Source organism: Hemiscyllium ocellatum, chromosome 45, assembly GCF_020745735.1.
Source record: "Hemiscyllium ocellatum isolate sHemOce1 chromosome 45, sHemOce1.pat.X.cur, whole genome shotgun sequence".
NCBI lineage: Eukaryota > Metazoa > Chordata > Chondrichthyes > Orectolobiformes > Hemiscylliidae > Hemiscyllium > Hemiscyllium ocellatum.
Window position 1 is genome coordinate 21,240,435 of NC_083445.1, and position 22,797 is coordinate 21,263,231.

Below are 22,797 nucleotides of genomic sequence, written 5' to 3' on the forward strand. Positions count from 1 at the left end.
GAGACCCGGATTCACTTCCCGCCTTGGGTGACTGTGTGTCTAACTGGGTTTCTTCCAAAGATGTGCAGGTTTAGTGGATTGGCTATGCTAAATTGCCTGTAGTGTCCAGAGATATCTAGGATAGATGAATTAGCCATGGGGAATGCAGGGCTATTTGGATAGGTTTGGGGAACGGGTCTGGGTGGCATGCTCTACAGAAAGTCGGTGCTGACTTGATGGGCTGAATGGCCTGTTTTTACTCTGTAAGGATTCTATGATCTAAATAAAGCTTGAATTGACAGGCCAGTCATATTCAATAAAAGTTGTACGTTACCCTTTAATTAACAAAAGAAAGTTCTCACTGATGTACTAAGTGGTAAATTCAATATGTATGGCGCTAATTTCAGACACAAATTTCTTCAAATCACTGCTTTGCAGTGCCTTTTTCTTCAATGATTAACGTGAATATGCTGGTGTTGGACTGGAGTGGACAAAATTAAAAAGCACATGACACTGGGTTACAGTCCAACAGGTTTATTTGAAACCGCAAGCTTTCAGAGTCCCGCTCCTCCTCCAGGTGCCTGAAAAATGGGCGAGGCTTTAAAAGCTTGTGGTTTCAAATATACCTGTTAGACTATAACTCGGCGTTGTATGATTTTTGACTTCAAGAATTGAGCCATTCTCATCCAATTTCCCTTTAGCCCAAGTTCCAGGGGTGCAATCATCAGCATTTGGCACACTTCCCCAGAGTCATCTCAGCATTGCTAGATGGTGAGGACTCATCAGCGTTATTTTTATCAGAATTCAGAGATGACCCTGTGCAATAAATTCACATTTCTGGGCATCAGTACAGTCTCTTCAAAATAACTGAGACAGCAGCAGCAAGCTTTTTTATGGCACCTCTCGTGTTATATAACATCCAAAGGCACTGCAGTAGAGTGTTATCAAATAAAGCTTGACACTGAGGCACTTTGCAAGATGACCAAAAGCTTGGGTTAAGGAAGTAAGTTTTAAGGAGCGACTTAAAGGGACAAAAAAGACAGAATTAAAGAATGAATTTAAGATCTTAGCACGTTGGCCATGGAATGATTAAGGTCAGGGATGCTCACGATGCCAGACTTAAAGGAATGCAGATTTAAGAGGTGGAGGAGATCATAGTCGTGAGAGTGAGATGAGATCATGGAAGGATTAAAAAGCAAGGTTGTATTGCCAGGTGCCAATAAAGGTTAGCATGTAGAAGGACTCTCTAGCAGGAAGGAAAGTAGGCTGTGAGAAGCTGTGATTGGAACTCTCAAATCTAGAAGTAGCAAAGGTATAGATGAGTGTCAGCAATAGATGAGGTAAAGTAAAGGCTGAATCAGAAAATGTTGCAGAGGTGGAAGGAGGCAATTTTTGTGTTGGTGCAGTTCCGCCTTTCGAAATTCATCTGGGGTTAAATAGAACAACAGGGATATATTTAAATTATAATTCACTTCATTATAAAGTGTTTAGAGTCACTGTTGAGAGAAGTGATGAGTCACTAGTCAATTCAGATTCTTTCTTAATCCAGCTTGGGTGGCTTTTGCCATTTGCAAAAAAAAGGCGGTCTCAACAAAGAACTCCTCATTTTAACAATAGTGGAGTGTGAACTCCGTAATGAAAGGTTGTACAGCTGTTTCTGGTCGGGGAGTTAGCTCCTAAACATGCAAATGAAACAGCAAATATTGGAAAATGGTGAGCCCATTAGAATTTAAAAATTATTCTCAGGATGAGGGCATTGTTGGCTGGCCAGCATTCATTGCCCATCTCTGTCTAGAGAGCAGTTGATTGTCAGCCACGATGCTGTGGGTCTGGAGCCACATGTAGGCCAGGCCAGGAAATGTTGGCAGTTTCCTTCCTTAAAGGACGTCAGTGAACCAAATGGAATTTCCTGACAATCAGCAATAATTTCATGGTCATCATTAGATTTTTCATTTCAGATTTTTAAAAATTGAATTCAAATTACACATTGTCATGGCAGGTTTTGAACCCAGGTCCCCAAAATATTACCTCCGTTTCCTGGTTAATAGTCTAGCAATAATATCACAAGGCCATTGCTTCCCCCTAACAACAGCTGAATAACATTCCCAAAACAACACTGGATTCCATTGAATAAATAGTTGCATAATAGTTGCATTAGGTAGCTCCTCCAGCAGCTTATAATGACACACTGGGCCTACCTCAGGTGATATCTGTGCTGTGTATTTGTACTGTAATATGCATGAACAGTATGATCACAACAATTTTATTTGGTATGGGAGGTGTTAATGTTTATTTCTTCTTTGGATGTGAGCAACTTTGATGAAGTAACACTTCTTATCCTGACTGCATTATAGATCTCGCCATGTTGTGCAAAACCGAAGTCATTTGTAGGGTGAGAACAGGAAAAGGCAACAAGCTTCTAGAGAGCATTAGTTGGAGTTAAAAATTGTTCATCAGCTCTTGTAATATTTTCCTGGTGCAAGATTTATTGAATTAAATTTAACAATATACTTTTCACTGGGGGTTTTAATGTGTGTGTGTGTGCGTGCGTGCGTGCGTATGTGTGTGAGTGTGAGAGAGAGGGAAAATGAGACGCAGCTTTCTTGGTAACCACCAGGGTGGGAAAAATAAACTAATGTTTGCCCTTTTAAATACACAGGGCTTGTTACTGTGTTATTTATGGTAGATAATCAGAAAACTGGAAGAATACAGCAAGCCGGGTTGCATCAGGAGGCAGAGAAGTCAAAATTTCAGGTTTAACCCTTGTAAAACTGGGTTTGGGTGTAAGGGGAGTTGCAGATAAAGGGTGGACGAGGGGGTGAGGTCATAGCCTCTATCTATGTTCACCTATTCCTACTTCACCACCACCACCACCACCAGTTCCCCTTACACCCACCCCTAGTCCTGAAGGAGAGTTACACCTGAAACGTTGACTTCTCCACCTCCTGATGCTGACTGGCTTGCTGTGTTCTTCCAGCCTCCTGCTTGTCTACCTTGGATTCCAGCATCTGCAGTTTTTTTGTCTCTAACTGTGTTATTTATAACCGACTCACTCCAAGGGTAGGAAACTCATACATCAATATTCAAATGCATTAATTGTGGCAACATCTCTCGCACCATCCATGACAATATGTAACCCTGGTAAAATCCATGTTTAGAATGGTTCTCTTGGTTAGAGTTTTGTCTTGGGTGCAGTGCATGCATGATTAGTTTTGATTTTTTTTAGTCAACAGCATACCAATTTAGTGTAGGTGTTGTGTAGAAACAAATGACATTTCAGCCTTGCTGATTTTTAAGGGATGAAAATGTGTTGCTGGAAAAGCGCAGCAGGTCAGGCAGCATCCAAGGAGCAGGAAATTCGACGTTTCGGGCATAAGCCCTTCATCAGGAATGAGGAAAGTGTGTCCAGCAGGCTAAGATAAAAGGTAGGGAGCCTACCTTTTATCTTAGTCTGCTGGGCACACTTTCCTCATTCCTGGTGAAGGGCTTATGCCCGAAACGTCGAATTTCCTGCTCCTTGGATGCTGCCTGACCTGCTGCGCTTTTCCAGCAACACATTTTCAGCTGTGATCTCCAGCATCTGCAGACCTCACTTTCTCCTCGATGATTTTTAAGGGACCCAATTATGTCTCTAGTTACCCTTTTATCCTTAATGTATTTATAAAACCCCTTTGGATTCTCCCTAACGCTATTTCCCAAAGCTATCTCATGTCCTATTCTTGCCCTCCTGATTTTCCTCTTAAGTATACACCTGTTGCCTTTTATACTCTTCTCAGGATTCACTCAATCTCTGCTGTCTATACCTGACATATGTTTGCTTCCTTATTTTTGACCAAAACCCCAATTTCTGTAGTCATTTTGCATTCCGTTGTTGTGGTTCTGCTCGCCGAGCTGTAAGTTTTTGCTGCAAACGTTTCGTTCCCTGGCTAGGGAACATCATCAGTGCTGTTGGAGCCTCATGTGAAGCGCTGCTTTGATGTTTCTTCCGGTATTTATATTGGTTTGTTCTTGCCGCTTCCGGGTGTCAGTTTCAGCTGTAGTGGTTTGTATATAGTGTCCAGGTCAATGTGTCTGTTGATGGAGTTTGGGGATGAATGCCCACATGTCCACAACCAAAAGGACTAGCCACTCTACCATACGTCAGGAGCGTCTCAGAACTGACAGCCAGACTACTGCGACCCTTAGGACTCATAACAGCACACAAGCCAACATCCACGCTCAGACAACAACTCACTAGAACAAAGGACCCAATACCCAGCATGAGCCAAACTAACGTAGTTTACAAAATACCATGCAAGGACTGCACAAAACACTATATAGGACAAACAGGAAGACAGCTAACAATCCGCATCCATGAACATCAGCTAGCCACAAAACGACACGACCAGCTATCTCTAGTAGCCATACACTCAGACAACCAGGAACATGAATTTGACTGGGAAAACACCACTATCATAGGACAAGCCAGACAGAGAACAGCCAGAGAATTCCTAGAAGCATGGCATTCATCCCCAAACTCCATCAACAGACACATTGACCTGGACACCATATACAAACCACTACAGCTGAAACTGACACCCGGAAACGGCAAGAACATCCATCAACAGACACATCGACCTGGACCCCACATACAAATCACTGCAGCTGAAACTGACACCCGGAAGCGGCAAGAACAAACCAATATAAATACCGGAAGAAACATCAAAGCAGCGCTTCACACGAGGCTCCAACAGCACTGATGATGTTCCCTAGCCAGGGAACGAAACGTTTGCAGCAAAAACTTCCAGCTCGGCGAGCAGAACCACAACAACGGATACCCGAGCTACAAATCTTCAATCAGATGTTAAATTTTGCATTCCCTACACAAACCAGCCTTGCCTTTCACCCTGACAGGAACATACTGCTTCTTGACTCTCATTATCTCATTTTTGAAGACTTCCCATTTTCCAGCAAACATCCACCCCCAATCAACTTTTGAAAGTTCATGCTTAATAGTGTCAAAATTGGCCTTCCTCCAAATTAGAACTTTGACTTTTTGATCTGGTCATGGAATCGTGGAGTAGTACAGGATGGAAACAGTCTCTTTGGCCCAACTGGTCCATGCTGACCATGGCGCCTATTCAGCTAGTTCTAATTGCCTGCATCTTGTTTTTTCAGTGTTGCTACTGTACCTGCCTGAACCACTTCCTCTGGTAGCCTATTCCATAAACGCATGACTCTCTGCCTGAAGAAGTTGTTCCTCATGTCCTTCTTAAACTATTTCCCCTCTCACCGTAAACCTATGCCGTCTAATTTTCAATTCCCCATCCCTGGGAAAAAGACAAAATGCATTCATCCTATCGATGCCCGTCATGATTTTATACACCTCACCCCTCAAATTCCTATGTTCCAAGGAATAAGGTCCTATCCCTCTAACTCAGGCCTAATTGTCCTGGCAATATCCTCGTAAATCTTTTTTGCACTCTTTCCAGTTTAAATATCTTCCCTTTAGCAGGTCCATCCTTTTTCATCACTATTTTAAAACTAAAGGAATTATAGTCACTGGCCCAAAGTGCTCCGCCATTAACACCTCAGTCACCTGCCCTGCCTTATTTTCAAGAGTAGGTCAAGTTTTGCTCCTTCTGTAGTAGGTACATCCACATATTGAATCAGCACGTTTTCTTGTACACACTTAACAAATTCCTTTCCATCCAAGCCCTTAACGCTATTGTTTAGAAAGTTAAAATCCTCTACCATAACCACCCTATTGTTCTGACAGAAACTGAGATTTCCTCACAAATGTGTCTTTCAATTTCCTGCTGACTACTGGGGTGTCTGTAGTACAAGGAGAAAGTGAGGACTGCAGATCCTAGAGATCAGAGTCGCGAGTGTGGTGCTGGAAAGGCACAGCAGGTCAGGCAGTATCTGAGGAGCAAGAGAATTAACCTGTTGAGCATAAGGAATGAGGCTTGTGGGCCAGGGTACTAAGAGATAAATGGGAGGAGGTGGGGCTGGGGGAAAGGTAGCTGGGAATGCAATAGATAGATGAAGATGTGGGAGATGGTGATATGTTGGAGTAGAGGGTGGAGTGGGTAGATGGGAAAGATGATGGACTGGTCAAGAGGGCTGTGCTGAGTTTGGAGGCTTGGGATTTGGATAAGGTGGGGGGAGAAGAAATGAGGAAATTGATGAAATCCACAATAATCTCATGTGGTTGCAGGATCCCAAGGCAGAAGATGAGGCATTCCTCCTGCAGGTGTCGGTAGTTAGGGTTTGGCGATAAAGGAGGCCCAGGACCTGCATGTCCTTGGTGGAGTGGGAGGGAGAGTTGAAGTGTTCAGCCACATGGTGCAGGTGTCCCAGAGATGTTCTCTGAAACTATCTGCAAGTTGGGGTCCTGTCTCCCCTATGTAGAGGAGACCACATCGGGGTCAATGGATACAGTAAATGACATTTGTGGAGGTACAAGTAAAGTTCTGTTGGATGTGGAAGGATCCTTTGGATGGAGGTGAGGGGGGAGGTTTGGGCACAGTATGGGCTCTCCATTTCTTCCTCTCAAGCCGTCCCAGCCAATACCATTCCATTAATACACTGATCCGCCTGGCTGAACTCGTCTTCACCCTTAACAACTTCTTCTTCCGATCCTCCCACTTCCTCCAAATCAAAGGGATATCCATGGGCACCCGCATGGTCCCCAACTATGACTGCCTCTTTGTCGAGTACGTGGAACAGTCTGTAGTTACACTGCTACCATCACCCACCTTTTCCTCCGCTACATCGATGACTGTATTAGTGCTATCACATGCTCCCACACGGAGGTTGAACAGTTCATCAACTTCACTAACATCTTTCACCCTGACCTCAAATTCACCTGGACCATCTCGGACACCTCCCTCCCCTTCCTGGATCTCTCCCTCTCCAGCGACCGACTAACCACAGACAAGTAATACAAACCCACGAACTCCCACAGCTACCTGGACTACTGCTCCTCCCACCTTCCTCCCTCTACAAGGATTTCAGTGAGTCCCTCTCTCACTGCACCCCCCAGGTCATCTCCTCTGCACAGAAACTCTTCAGACCTCTCCGCCCCCACCCCACTCCGACCTATCACCCTCACCTTGACCTCCTTCCACCTATCCCACCTCCATCGCCCCTCCCCCTAGTCCCTCCTCCCTACCTTTTATCTTAGCCTGCTTGGCTCTCTCTCTCTTATTCCTGATGAAGGGCTTATGCTCGAAACGTCGAATTCTCTATTCCTGAGATGCTGCCTGGCCTGCTGTGCTTTAACCAGCAACACATTTGCAGCTGTGATCTCCAGCATCTGCAGACCTCATTTTTTACTGCTCCTCCCACCCTGCTTCCTGTAAAAATGCCGTCCATTATTCCCAACTTCTCTGCTTCCACAACACCTGTTCCCAGGATGACCAATTCCACCTTCGAAAGATCAGGTGGCCTCCTTCTTCAAAGACCACAATTTCCCCTCCCACGTGGTCAACGATGCCCTCCAGCATTTCACCAGTTTCCTCATTTCCCCTCCCCCTACCTTATCCCAGTCCCAAGCCTCCAACTCAGCACCGCCCTCATGACCTGTCCATCCTCTTTCCCATCTATCCACTCCACCCTCTACTCCAACCTACCACCTTCTCCCACGTCTTCATCTATCTGCTGCATTCCCAGCTACCTTTCCTCAGCCCCACCCCACCTCCCATTTATCTCTCAGCCCCCCAGCCCACAAGTTTCATTCCTGATGAAAGGGTTTATGCCCAAAAGGTTAATTCTCCTGCTCCTCAGATGCTGCCTGACCTGCTGTTAATATCCAGCACCACACTGTCTGTCTATAGTACAATCCCAAAAGGTGATCATCCCTTTCTTCTTTCTCAATTCCACCCAAATAACTTCCTTAGACGTATTCCCAGGAATATCCTCCCTAAGTACAGCCGTAATGTTATCCCTTATCAAAAACATCAATGCTCGTCCTCTCTTGCGCCCTCCTCCCTATCCTTCCTATGTATTCTGGATCATTAAGTTGCCAGTCCTGTTGTTACATCACACAATAAACCCACCTCTCCCCCCACTAATTTAAAGCCGGCATATAGAAAAGATTTATCCCGTGCTGTAATCTGTTAAAATTCAAGAGGCAAAGAACTATCCCAAAAGTCACTATTTAAAGTAAAAATTAACAGTTTTAATTTTTAAAAAGTCTAACAGAGAATAATTAATATTTACAACTCATTTATCTAAACCTATCTTTTACCTTCCCCTCTACAATACTGGTCCAATAAAACCCCCAATTAAGATTTACAGAAAAACTCAAATTTCAAAACCAGCCAGTTGTCAAATCTTCTCTTTGTATCTTCCTCTGTAGATTTGCTCTCCAGGTCGGTGTCAATGCTTTTTTCTCTGTGCAATCTCCTTCTCCAGACAGGTACCTATCAGAGAGTTCTTATGAGCAGCCTACATCTGTTGGTCTTTTGGCAGTTCTCCCCCCAGCTGTTCAATTTTTTTTCTGGTTTCATGCCCCCAAAACATCGGATGGTTTCACTCGTTTTAATATTGTCCAAACACCAAATTCAAATTTGATTGGAGTTTGGTATCTTGTGTCATAATTTAAATTGATTGGCCAAATTTGAATGTTTTTTTTCTCAGTACAACCCACTGTTCTGACCAAGTGTTACATTGTTACCTTGTTCTGGACTCTCTGTGCCTTGCTAGCTTTCAGTTCCTAACACTTCCATAACACTGTCCATCCCTGAGCCACATCTCTGCAATTGCTCTGATATCCCAGTCCCATGTTCCCAACCATGTCCTGAGTTCATCTGCCTTACCTGTTAAGCCTCTTGCATTGAAATAAATGCACACTAATTTATCAGTCCCATCTTGCTCTCTGCTTTATTCCTGTCAGCCCTGACTGCTTGCCTTGTTTCTTTTTCCAACTGCACCAGATCTATTTCCTTACTATCTCCCTGGGTCCCACCCCTCCACCTTACTAGTTTAAATCCTCCTGAGCAGCTTATGTAGTCCCCTTCCAATTCAGGTGCAATTGAATCTTCTTATACAGGTCACTTCTACCCCAGACAAGATTCAAAAGATCTAAAAATGTAAACACTTGTCCTCTACACAAACGCCTCAGCCATGCATTCATCTGCTGTATCCTCCTATTCCTGCCCATACTAGTTCGTGGAAGCAGGAGTAATCCAGATATTACTATCTTCAGAAACCTCCTTTTTACATTCCTGCCTATCCTGCTATATTCTCTCCTCAGAATCTCAGTGGAACTAATGACATAGAAGGAGAAAACAATGTTTACAACGACCTCCTGCTGGTTCCTCTCCCCTTTTGAGAATATTCTGCGCCCTCTCCAAGATATAGAACATAGAACATAGAACATAGAAGGATACAGCGCAGTACAGGCCCTTCGGCCCTCGATGTTGCGCCGACCGAATCCTACCTAACCTATACTAGCCCAATAACTTCCAAATGCCTATCCAATGCCCGCTTAAATGTCCATAAAGAAGGAGAGTTCACCACTGATACGGGCAGGGCATTCCATGAACTCACAACCCGCTGTGTGAAGAATCTACCCCTAACATCTGTCCTATACCTACCACCCCTTAATTTAAAGCTATGTCCCCTAGTAACACCTGCCTCCATTAGCGGTAAAAGGTTCTTAGTATCTACCCTATCTAAACCCCTAATCATCTTATACACTTCTATCAGATCTCCCCTAAACCTTCTCTTCTCCAATGAGAACAGCCCCAAGTGCCTCAGCCTTTCCTCATAAGATTTTCCTACCATTCCAGGCAACATCCTGGTAAACCTCCTCTGCACTCGTTCTAAAGCTTCCACATCCTTCCTATAGTATGGCGACCAAAACTGCACACAATACTCCAGATGAGGCCGCACCAGAGTCTTATACAGTTGCAACATGACCTCAGGACTCCGGAACTCAATTCCTCTGCCAATAAAGCCCAGTACACCATATGCCTTCCTCACAGCACTATTTACCTGGGTGGCAACTTTCAGAGATCTGTGTACATGGACACCAAGATCCCTCTGCTCATCCACACTACCAAGTAGCCTACCATTAGCCCAGTAATCCATCATCTTGTTATTCCTACCAAAGTGAACGACTTCGCACTTAGCTACATTGAATTCCATTTGCCACATTTCCGCCCAGCTCTGCAACTTATCTATATCCCGCTGTAACCTACCACTTCCTTCCTCACTATCCACAACTCCACCGACTTTTGTGTCATCCGCAAACTTGCTTACCCAGCTTTCAAGTCCTTCCTCTAGATCATTTATAAAGATAACAAAAAGCAATGGTCCCAAAACAGATCCTTGTGGTACACCGCTAGTAACTGCACTCCAAGATGAACATAATCCATCAACTACTACCCTCTGTCTCCTTCCAGCCAGCCAATTCCTAATCCAAACCTCTAATGTATCCTCAATGCCATACCTCCGAAGTTTTAGCATTAGCCTACCATGGGGAACCTTATCGAACGCTTTACTAAAATCCATATACACAACATCTACTGCTTTACCCTCATCCACTTCCTTAGTCACCTTCTCGAAGAACTCAATAAGGTTTGTGAGGCACGACCTGCCCTTCACAAAACCATGCTGGCTATCCCTGATCACGTTATTCCTACCCAGATGTTCATAAATCTTATCCCTTACCATTCTCTCTAAGACTTTGCCCACCACTGAAGTCAGACTCACTGGCCTATAGTTGCTAGGGCTATCCCTACTCCCTTTCTTGAACAATGGGACCACATTCGCTATCCTCCAGTCCTCTGGTACTATTCCTGTTGACAACGACGACATAAAAATCCAGGCCAATGGCTCTGCTATCTCCTCCCTAGCTTCCCATAGGATCCTGGGGTAAATGCCATCAGGCCCAGGAGACTTATCTATATTCATCCTTTCCAATATTCCCAAAACCTCTTCCCTGCATATTTCCAGGGCATCCATTCTAATTATTTGTGATTCCATATTCACATCAGCAACAGTGTCCTGTTCCTGAGTGAATACTGATGAAAAGTACTGATTTAATGTCTCTCCAATCTCCTCCGCCTCCACACACAACTTCCCACTACTATCCTTGACTGGACCGATACCTACCCTAGTCATCCTTTTATTCTTGACGTACCTATAGAAAGCCTTTGGGTTTTCCCTAATCCTACCAGCTAAAGACTTTTCATGTCCCCTTCTCGCTTCTCTTAGCTCCCTCTTTAGCTCCTTCCTGGCTACCTTATAACTCTCAATCGCCCCTACTGAACCTTCACGCCTCATCTTTACATATGCCGCCTTCTTCCCTTTCACAAGGGACTCCAATTCCTTACTAAACCACGGCTGCCTCACAAGGCCCTTTACACCATGCCTGACTGGTACATACCTATCGAGGACACGCAGTAGCTGCTCCTTGAACACTCCCCACATCTCATTAGTGTTCTTCTCTTGAAGCCTGTTTTTCCAATCCACACATCCTAAGTCATGCCTCACTGCATCATAATTTCCCTGCCCCCAGCTATAGCTCTTGCCCTGCGGCGCACGATTATCCCTCTCCATCACTAAAGTAAAAGTCACCGAGTTGTGGTCACTGTCCCCGAAGTGCTCACCTACCTCCAAGTCTAACACCTGGCCTGGTTCATTACCTAGAACCAAATCCAATATAGCCTCCCCTCTTGTTGGCCTGTCGACATATTGTGTCAGGAAACCCTCCTGCACACATTGTACAAACACCGACCCATCTAATGAACTCGAGCTATATCTCTCCCAGTCAATATCTGGGAAGTTAAAGTCCCCCATAACAACCACCCTGCTACCTTCACTCTTTTCCTGAATCATCCTCGCAATATTATCCTCTACTTCTCTAGGACTATTAGGAGGCCTGTAGAAAACACCTAACAGGGTGACCTCACCTTTCCTATTTCTAACCTCAGCCCAAACTACCTCAGATGGCAAGTCCTCTTCCATCGTCCATTCCACTGCTGTGATACTGTCTTTGACAAGTAATGCCACGCCTCCCCCTTTTTTACCCCCATGTCTGATCCTACTAAAACATTTGAACCCTGGAACGTGCAACAGCCATTCTTGTCCCTGTTCTACCCACGTCTCTGTAATGGCCACAACATCGAAGTCCCAGGTACCAACCCACGCTGCAAGTTCACCTACCTTATTCCTTATACTTCTGGCATTGAAGTATACACACTTCAATCCACCTTTCTGGTTACAGGCACCCTCCTTAGAGATCGCTGCATTATTCCTAACCTCCCTACACTCAAGGTCCTGTACCCTAAAGCTACAGTCCTGGTTCCCATGCCCCCGCGGAGTTAGTTTAAACCCTCCATATGAGGGAGACAACACACCATTCTGATTTCTCGCTGTCGGCTGCTGAAACATTTGTCTGTGCCTCTGACTAAAGAGTCCCCTATCACAATCAATCACTTGGAACCTGAAGTACTGCTTGCTACATTAGAGCCCGTCTTGATCCCAGAACCTGGCTGTCCGCGCTACATTCCCCTGAGAGTACATCACCCTCTATATTTGCCAAAACTGCATTTTTGTTTGAGATGGGCATAGCCACAGGATACTTTTGCATGACCTGCCTCCCTCTCTTACCTTTCCTGGAGATAACCCAATCCACCTGATTGTATCTGCAGTTTCTCTCCCTTCCTATAACTGCCATCCATTAGATCCCCTATCTTCTGTAAATTCCTGATTGCTTTTAACTGCAGCTCCAACCGATCCACGTAATCCGATAGGATTCTCAATCAAACACATTTCGTGCAGATATAATGATTAGTAACATGGAAACTCTCCCTAATCTCCCACATCCGACAGGAAGAGCACATCTCTCTACTAAAGGCCATCTTTGCATCTTAATCTCCATACCCAGAAAATAGCACAGTCTTACTACTCGAAAAAATACTGCTACAGGCTAACTTAGTACCCATGGTTTATATTTTCGAATTTAATCAAGAGACAGATCTCAATAAAAATGCAATCATAAAATAATCCACTCCACTCACTATTGTAGAATTACAAGCAAATGAATAGTAAGGCTACACTTAAAAGCTACTTACGTAGCTGCTCCCCTGCAGTGAGCTCTCCCACACTAGTTTCTACAAGGTCTGTATTGCAGAAAATATAGAGGCAGATCATTAAGGTTGATTTGACGGTTTGAATCAGACTTTGGCTAGCTGAAAGAAGACAAAGGATAGTAGTTGATGGGAAAATGTTCATCCTGGAGTTCATGTACTAGTTGTGTACCACAAAGATCTATTTTGGGCTACTGCTGTTTGTCACTTTTATAAATGACCTGGTTAAGGACGTAGAAGGATGAGTTAGTAAGTTTGCGGATGACCCTAAGGTTGGTGGAGTTATGGATAGTGCCGAAAGATGTTGCAGGTTACAGAGGGTCATAGGTAAGTTGCAGAGCTGGGCTGAGAGGTGGCAAATGGAGTTTAATGTGGAAAAGTGTGAGGTGATTCACTTTGGAAGGAGCAACAAGAATGCAGAATACGGGGGAAGATCCTTGATAGTGTGGATGAGCAGAGAGATCTGTGTCCATGTACATAAATCCCAGGTTAATAGGGTTGTTAAGAAGGAACATGATGTGTTAGCTTTTATTGGTAGAGGGATTGAGTTTCAGAGTCATGAGGTCATGTTGCAGCTGTACAAAACTCTGGTGTGGCCGCACTTGAATTGTTGTGTACAATCGCATTATAGGAAGGATGTGGAAGCATTGGAAAAGGTTCAGAGGAGATTTACTAGGATGTTGCCTGGTATGGAGGCAAGGCCTTATGAGGACTTGAGGTTGTTTTCGTTAGAGAGAAGAAGGTTGAGAGGTGACTTAATTGAGACATATAAGATAATCAGAGGATTTGATTGGGTGGACAGTGAGAGCCTTTTTCCTCTGATGGCTAGCACAAGGGGACATAGCTTTAAGTTGAGGGGTGATTGATATAGGGCAGATGTCAGAGGTAGTTTCTTCACTCAGTAGTAGGGGTATAGAACGCACTGCCTGCAACAGTAGGAGACTTGTCAACTTTAAGAGCATTTAGATGGTCATTGGGTAAACATATGGATGAAAATGGAATACTGTAGGTTAAATGGGCTTCAGATTGGTTTCACAGGTTGGCTCAACATTGAGGGCTGAAGGGCCTGTACTGCGCTGTAATGTTCTATGTTCTGTGTTAACGTTAGTTGTGAATTTCACCATTTGTTCATTCTTCTAAGACGCACTCCGATGTTCAGAGGTATTTGAACTTAAACTGCAGAAGCAGTAGCTGTGCAGGTTTACTGCTAGGTCAGGCAGCAGCGTGCACAAAGCAAACATTGCCTGTGGGGTTTTTTTCATCCTCTTTTACAGCTGCACTGAAATATTACTAGCAAACAGCTTCTTCTCAGCCCCCATGGCTCCTAGGATTTCTGTAGAACCCTGCCTTCAACACTTTAACCACCTACTAACTGAAGACCACCTCAAGATTTTCAGAGTTTTCTTTGTGGATGTTTCACTGGAGTTGAGTTGGCCGGAGCGGTGTCAGCAGTGACTCCCGGCTTCATAGGCTGGGTGCGTGAAATCCTGGCATGGTGGCGGGGTGCCGGCTGCGGCAGTGGCAGAGTGGGAACTCTTGCTTGCAGTAGGCTGGGAGCCTGAAATGTTTCGATGGTGGTGAGTCATCGACTGCAGCAATGTTGGTGCTCGGAGAGGGAACCTTGCAGAAGTCCTGCAGTCATGTTTGGGACCCTGACTGATGAACGTGAACTCTGTTTAAGTTTTTTTTTGCATCTCAAATTGGCGCCAGATTGTGGTGATGGAACACTGTATCTCCCTAGATGTGTGTTTCATTCATTCATTCAGAGTCATTCAATTGTTCATGCTTTCTTACTGAATTCTAAGCTGTGTGGACTGAGTGTAGATCAGTTACCTTTTCTGCAGTACAGCTTAACAGTTTATTTCTTTATGGAACTTGCTTCTGTCTTCTCGAATGAACTGACCCTGAAACCCCTCTTCAATGATCTCTGAACTGTTGTAAGGTTCTTAATAGATCACAGATAAGTCCCACCCACCTAGGCAATGTTGAATTTAATATTTTGGAACTGGCCTATTTAGCATAACCTAGGAAGTGTCTTTTCCTTGAATGTTATAATGTTTGCCGACTGTAGAAGGAATGCATCACAGGTAATTGGATCAAGAAATCTAGATTGACTAGAGATGATTAATAAATATAATTGTCATGTATTAGAATTTGTCATGGCTGCCTGGTGAAGTGAGATTGAACCTGGAATTGATATTTGAAATAGTCGCATGAGTTTCGAACAGTTGTTGTGGATTACTTCAATTTATGAATGATAACTCCAAAGGGTTACAAAGAAATAAAAACGTCTTTTTTTTTAGTTCACTCATGGATGCCATTAGTTGGCTAGCATTTATTGCCTGCCCCTCATTGTCCTTAAGAAGAAGACGGTGAGCTGCCTTCTTGAACCATTGCAGTCCATGTTTTGTAGGTAGACCCATCTATGCCCTTAGATGGAGTATTCCAGGATTTTGATCCAAAGAAGGAATAGTGATATACTTCCAAGTCAGGAGTGTGAGTGGCTTGGGGGGAACTTGCAGGTAATGATGTTCCCATGCATCTGCTGCCCTTGTCCTTCTGGATGAAAGTGGTTGTGGGTTTAGAATGTGTTCTCCAATGATCTTTGATGAACCTCTGCAGAGTATCTTGTAGATTTAACACACTACTGCTACTGAGCATTGGCGCTGGAAGGTATGGATGCTCAGGGATGTGATGCTAATCTAATGGGCTACTTTGTGTCAGGCTTCTTGAGTTTTTCAGGAGCTACACTCCTCCAGACAAATGGGGAATATTCCATTACATTCCTGACTTGTGCCTTGGAGGTGGTGGACAGGCTTTGGGGAGTCCAGAGCTGAGTTACTGCAGGGGATTTCTAGCCTCTAACCTGCTTTTGTAGCCAATGTATTAATGTGGTGAATTCCGTTCTGTTTCTGGGCAATGGTAACCCTCAAGGTGTTGTTAGTGGGGGATTCAATGTTGGTAAAGTCATTGAGTGTCAAGGGACAGTGACTATATTGTCTCCCTTATTGGAAATGATCATTGCTAGGCATTTGTGTGACTTGAATATTACTTGCCTTGCTTGGATATTATCCAGATTTTGTTTATATGGGAGTATGGACTTCAGTATCTGAGGAGTCACTGAACATTATGGAATCATCAGCGAACATCTCCTAATGATGTGGGAAGTTATTCAAGAAGCAGAAGATGATGATTGGGCTGAGGACACTATGCTGAGGTACTCTTTGGTTGTAGAATCATAGAGAGGCACAGCGCAGAAATAGACCCTTTGGTCCAACACATCCATCTAGAGCTACAATGACTGACTTCAGAGAGTTTTCCTGCTGATAACCAATGATTCCAGTCTTTGGTACAATTGCTGGAATATTGTCAGATCTGAATACTGGCATCTGAGATGCTGGGGTCTACTGGAGGTGACCAAGATATATCATTCACTTGGCACTTCATGTTGAAAGTTGTTCCAAGTACTTCTGCCTTATTGTTGCATTAATGTGTTGGGCTCTTCTATCATTGAGGAAAGTGATATTTATGGAGCTAACCCCTCTAGTGAATTGTTTAATTGTACATCACCATTCATGATTTGATATTATAGATCTCAAATCACAAATCTATAGGATAAATCTCAATTCAAAGGATTATAGAACATAGATCTGGTCCGTTGATTGTGGGATTGCTTAGCTCTGTCTACCACTTACTGCTTATGCCATTTGCTGTGTAAGTAGTCCTGTTTAGTAGCTTCACCAGCTTGAGACCTCATTTTTAGGAATTCTGCTGTTATTGATTACCCACAACATCTCATGGATGAATTGTTTTGAGTTGCTGGATCCGTTCAAATTCTGACCCATTTAACACAGTGCCACACAATATGATGGAAGGTATTCTCAGTGATTGAGATATGTATCAAAAATGGGAAACAAGCCTATATCCTAAGTGAGTCATGATGTGCAGCAATGAGCGATGCAAAGGCTGTTATGATTGAAAACATCTGGTAGGACAGGCCACATCATGATTGGGAAAGGGTGGAGTCCAAACTCTACTTTAGGAAGGTGGAATTTGAGGAGGTGAAGAGGAAACTAAGAAAGCAAAACAGTGACTCGTTGGAAAGGAAGTGTTCAAGTGATAGAATGCATTGCTGACATTACCCAGCACCCATATTCTTTTGAGAAAGAAGCAAGTGCAACGGAAGAAAAAGGAATCATTGTCAGTAGAAGGTGAAATATGTGGAAGACATGCCAGATAAGGAGTACCAGTAAGTTTACAGATGCTTTAAAGGATTGACGTAATACGGGAAAGTATGGTTGGTGAAGGGGCTGAAGTAAAATTGAATTAATTACAATTGTATGGCAACAGGAAGCATAATCTGAAAGGCTTTAGAAATGCATGCAGAACAATCAGGCAGTTAAGATAGCAGTTAAGTCCTTTAAGATATCAAGGTTGAGATTTCAAACGAATTACTTTTTACATTGATTTTGTGGTGGTTAACTTTTTTTTTATGGGATGTTGCTAGCAATTGATCCCAGTGAACCCACTAACTGAGTTAAGGAAGCTGCCAGGTGATTTGTGACATCTGAGAAAGTACTCCCCAAGACAAAAGCAAAATAAATACAGCCAATAGGGGATCAGAGTTTATTTTCCAGTGGAGTAGTAATATTTCTAGGTGAGAATGAGAAAATATTAAGGTGGAAGGGATGTTAATGTGCAAACAGATGTTAAAAGAGTTAAAACTTTTGACCATGAAGCTTATGGATGATACAAATACATGCGATTACTATAAATTGAGACTAATTGTGGGTGGCACGGTGGCACAGTGGTTAGCACCGCTGCCTCACAGTGCCTGAGACCCGGGTTCAATTCCCGACTCAGGCGACTGACTGTGTGGAGTTTGCACGTTCTTCCCGTGTCTGCGTGGGTTTCCTCCGGGTGCTCCGGTTTCCTCCCACAGTCCAAAGATGTGCGGGTCAGGTGAATTGGCCATGCTAAATTGCCCGTAGTGTTAGGTAAGGGGTAAATGTAGGGGTGTGGGTGGGTTGCGCTTCGGCGGGTCGGTGTGGACTTGTTGGGCCGAAGGGCCTGTTTCCACACTGTAAGTAATCTAATCTAAAAAAAAACTAATCTAAATCAACATATTTGAATTAGTGATTTGTACTATTTTCAACAGGTTTACTCAAATAGCAAATGCCATTTAATGTGGACAAATGCAGCACCAGCACTTGACATCAGGAAATTTCAAATTCATTTATATTATACAAATGTTAAAATGTGTTGCTGGAAAAGCACAGCAGGTCAGGCAGCATCCAAGGAGCAGGAGAATCGACGTTTCAGGCATGAGCCCTGAAGAAAGGCTCATGCCCGAAACGTCAATTCTCCTGTTCCTTGGATGCTGCCTGACCTGCTGCGCTTTCCCAGCAACACATTTTCAGCTCTGATCTCCAACATCTGCAGTCCTCACTATCACCTTTAGCAAGCCTTTGGAGAGGAGTATTACTTAGAGGTAATACTGACAAATGTAATTATTTATAAATTAGAAGATAACAATCACAGCCTAACAACATCTGAGAGAGGCAATGATGAAATAAATATGTCAGCCAGCAAGAGGGAAGTGAACATACTCAAATTTGAGTTCTTTATGTAAACTACTTGGAAGGCATGGGGAATATGTAAAATAGATGATACATATTTTGATTTCACTTTTTTAATGCATTGTTACCTGCGATAGTTAGAGTTAGGCCAGTAGTCCCACATGGCTGATAAGTACACAATGTTGTTTGCTTCTCATGTGCCCTGAAACTGGCTGAGTCAGGTGAACTAAGCTGTTGAGGCAAGGAAGGGGGTAAATGAGTTGCCTCGGGTTTCACTTTTGACGTATTTCCGAGGACTTCACCTGACGATGGAGCAGTGCTCTGCAAGCTTGTGATTTGAAATAAAACTGTTGAACTTTAACCTGGTCTTGCTTAACTTCCGACTTTGTCTAACCCAGTCAAGCACTGTCACCTCTACATCATAGGTATTTCCTGTTCATAATTTCTACTAATCACCATATTGCACCAGAGACATTCTGGTAGTGGAGAGGATGCAATGCTGCTAGTTAAATTGATCCTTTGAAAGGCATACACCTTACTGAAGAAAGCCTCAGTAGGCTTATGTAAATATGAGAGATGCTGATGTTGGAGATCAGAGTCGAAAAATGTGGTGCTGGAAAAGCTCAGCAGGTCAGGCAGCATCCAAGGAGCTAGAGAGTCGACATTTTCGATATTAGCCCTTCATCAGGAATGTGGTGGGCGGAAGGGTGGAAAAGAGATTCTGAGAGGTAAATAGGAGGTTGGGAGTGGGGCAGGAGGGAAGGTAACTGGGAAGGCGATAGGCAGATGCAGGTGGGGGTGATGGTGATAGGTTAGTGGGGAGGGTGGAGTGGATAGGTGGGAAGGAAGATGGACAAGTAGGACAGTTCAACAGAGTGGTGTCAAGTTGGAGGGTTGGATCTGGAATAAGGTTGTGGAAGGAGAGATTTGAAACCTAGTGAAGTTGATGTTGATGCCATGTGGTTGAAGGGTCCCAAGGTGGAAGTAGAGGCATTCTTTCTCCAGTCTTCGGGTGGTTTGGATTTGGCAGTGGAGGAGGCCCAAGGCTTGCAATTCCTTGGTGGAGTGACGGGAAATTGAAGTGGTCAGCCGCAGGGCAGTGGATTGATGTACGCATAAGTAGATAAGTTTGATACCTTCACAACAAGGTGACATAAAACTTAAGCTAATAAAAGAGGTCAACAGATGAAATAAATTTGCACAGGCAGTGTTGAATGGTCTAGGAAGGGGAGGGAGGAGTCTGAGACAGTCCAGGTGAATCTTGCGGAAGATGGACTGTTCCTCATATCCTACGAAGAGACAGGCATAGCTGGGGCCCATGCGGGTGCCCATGGCAACTCCGTACCTCGACACGGTTCTGTCCCCTTTAGTCCAAGAACTCCCCACCTACGTTCGGGATGCCACCCACGCCCTCCACCTCCTCCATGATTTTCGCTTCCCCGGTCCCCAACGCCTTATCTTCACGATGGACATCCAGTCCCTGTACACCTCCATCCCCCATCACGAAGGACTCAAAGCCCTCTGCTTCTTCCTTTCCCGCCGCACCAACCAGTACCCTTCCACTGACATCCTCCTTCGACTGAACTGGTCCTCACCCTGAATAACTTCTCTTTCCAATCCTCCCACTTCCTCCAAACTGAAGGAGTTGCCATGGGCACCCGCATGGGCCCTAGCTATGCCTGTCTCTTCGTAGGATATGTGGAACAGTCCATCTTCCACAACTACACTGGCACCACCACCCACCTTTTCCTCCGCTACATCGATGACTGTATCGGCGCTGCCTCGTGCTCCCACGAGGAGGTTGAACAGTTCATCAACTTTACCAACTCCTTCCATCCCGACCTCAAATTCACCTGGACTGTCTCAGACTCCTCCCTCCCCTTCCTAGACTTTTCCATTTCTATCTCGGGCGACCGACTCAACACAGACATCTACTATAAACCGACTGACTCCCACAGCTACCTGGACTACACCTCCTCCCACCCTATCCCCTGTAAAAACTCCATCCCATATTCCCAATTCCTTCGTCTCCGCCGCATCTGCTCCTAGGAGGACCAGTTCCAATACCGTACAGCCAGATGGCCTCCTTCTTCAAGGACCGCAGATTCCCCCCCAGACGTGATCGACGATGCCCTCCACCGCATCTCCTCCACTTCCCGCTCCTCCGCCCTTGAGCTCCGCTCCCCCAACCGCCACCAAGACAGAACCCCACTGGTTCTCACCTACCACTCCACCAACCTCCGTATACAGCGTATCATCCGCCGTCATTTCCGCCACCTCCAAACGGACCCCACCACCAGGGATATATTTCCCTCCCCTCCCCTATCAACGTTCCTCAAAGACCACTCCCTTCGTGACTCCCTCGTCAGGTCCACACCCCCCACCAACCCAACCTCCACTACCGGCACCTTCCCCTGCAACCGCAGGAAATGTAAAACTTGCGCCCACACCACCTCCCTTACTTCTCTCCAAGGCCCCAAGGGATCCTTCCATATCCGCCACAAATTCACCTGCACCTCCACACACATCATCTATTGCATCCGCTGCACCCGATGTGGCCTCCTCTATATTGGGGAGACGGGCCATCTACTTGCGGAACGCTTCAGGGAACACCTCTGGGATGCCCGGACCAACCAACCCAACCACCCCGTGGCTCAACACTTTAACTCTCCCTCCCGCTCCACCGAGGACATGCAGGTCCTTGGACTCCTCCATCAGCAGAACATAACAACACGACAGTTGGAGGAAGAGCGCCTCATCTTCCGCCTGGGAACCCTCCAACCACAAGGAATGAACTCAGGTTTCTCCAGTTTCCTCATTTCCCCTCCCCCCACCTTGTCTCAGTCGGTTCCCTCAACTCAGCACCGCCCCCCTAACCTGCAATCTTCTTCCTGACCTCTCCGCCCCCACCCCACTCCAGCCTATCACCCTCACCTTGACCTCCTTCCACCTATCACATCTCCATCGCCCCTCCCCCAAGTCCCTCCTCTCTACCTTTTATCTTAGCCTGCCTGGCACCCTCTCCTCATTCCTGATGAAGGGCTCTGGCCCGAAACGTCGAATTTCCTGTTCCTAGGATGCTGCCTAACCTGCTGTGTTTTAATCAGCAACACATTTTCAGCTCTGATCTCCAGCATCTGCAGACCTCACTTTTTACTTGATAGATATTTGCCTGGAGAAAAGACAGGAGGAATACGGTCATGTATGGCATTTTGTTGAACTTGGAAGTGGCCAGATATGCTGCAATGATCTATTCCTGTACAGCTGTAGAGATACAGAGAAGTTATGGCACAGGAGGGCGGTCAGCCCAGCGTGCTTTTCTGTGTGCTAGCCAAGTGGAGTTATCAAGTTTTCAAATCTTAGTTTACGTTTTATTCGCCATCTTGATTCTCAGCCAGTCCCATTTTAAGTATAGACCTCAATAGCCAATTATGGTAAAGCACAATTTCCTCATTCTATTAACCTTCCCGTATGGATATACATTTCTCATTACTTCTTCCATTCCACAAATGATAACTCTGAGTCCATGCCTTATGTTGCCAATCAGATTTGTTGTAAAATGATTCTGTGAAGAAACTTTAGATATTTTGTTACGTCGAAGGTATTAAATAAATCTGTCAGTAAAATAAACCAAAGAACTATGGACACTAGAAATCTGAAACAAAAACAGGAATTGCTGGAGAAACTCAGGTCTGTCAGGATCTGTGGAGAAAAAGCAGAGTTAATATTTTGAGTTCATTGGCCCCCTTTCTAGAATTCATGTGTTCAAAGAAAGATCTTTGAACTCAAAATGTTAACTCTGCTTTCTCCCCACAGATGCTGCCATGACCTGTTGAGTTTTCCCAGGAATTTCTATTTCTTGTTCTAAATAAATGTATTGGAATTGTCAACAAGTGAAAACAAGCTTGCAGTATTTAATTTAAAATCCCTCAGTTTTGAAACCCCTTTAGATTTTTCCCTAATCCTGAAAATGTCTTAGTACTTCTGAGTCCTTTAATCCCCTGATTAATCCTCAGTCTTCTCTTCCCTTTGCTCAGTTACCTTTGGTAGAGGTACTATATCAGGTTTGAACTTTTTCAAAAATGTTTCAGTTCACATTTTTTCCATTTAGAACTGCACTTGGCCTCTGCAGACTTGCCTACATGCTATTGAAG

At 44.6% G+C, this 22,797-nt stretch overlaps 1 protein-coding gene across 3 annotated transcripts in view; it reads left to right on the top strand.

Moving 5' to 3' along the window:
- The window catches only part of LOC132836058 (cAMP-dependent protein kinase catalytic subunit alpha-like), a 237,741-nt gene that overhangs the window by 69,955 nt on the left and 144,989 nt on the right, over window positions 1-22,797 (top strand). The window contains exon 1 of one of the 3 annotated variants that reach the window (XM_060855301.1): window positions 17,205-17,313. The exons of the other annotated variants lie outside the window; for them this stretch is intronic. Within the exon in view, the coding sequence (XP_060711284.1) occupies window positions 17,283-17,313 (31 nt within the window). The 5' untranslated portion in view covers window positions 17,205-17,282. Of the gene's footprint in view, window positions 1-17,204; window positions 17,314-22,797 lie in introns of those variants that run through there. 3 annotated transcript variants of the gene reach the window in all.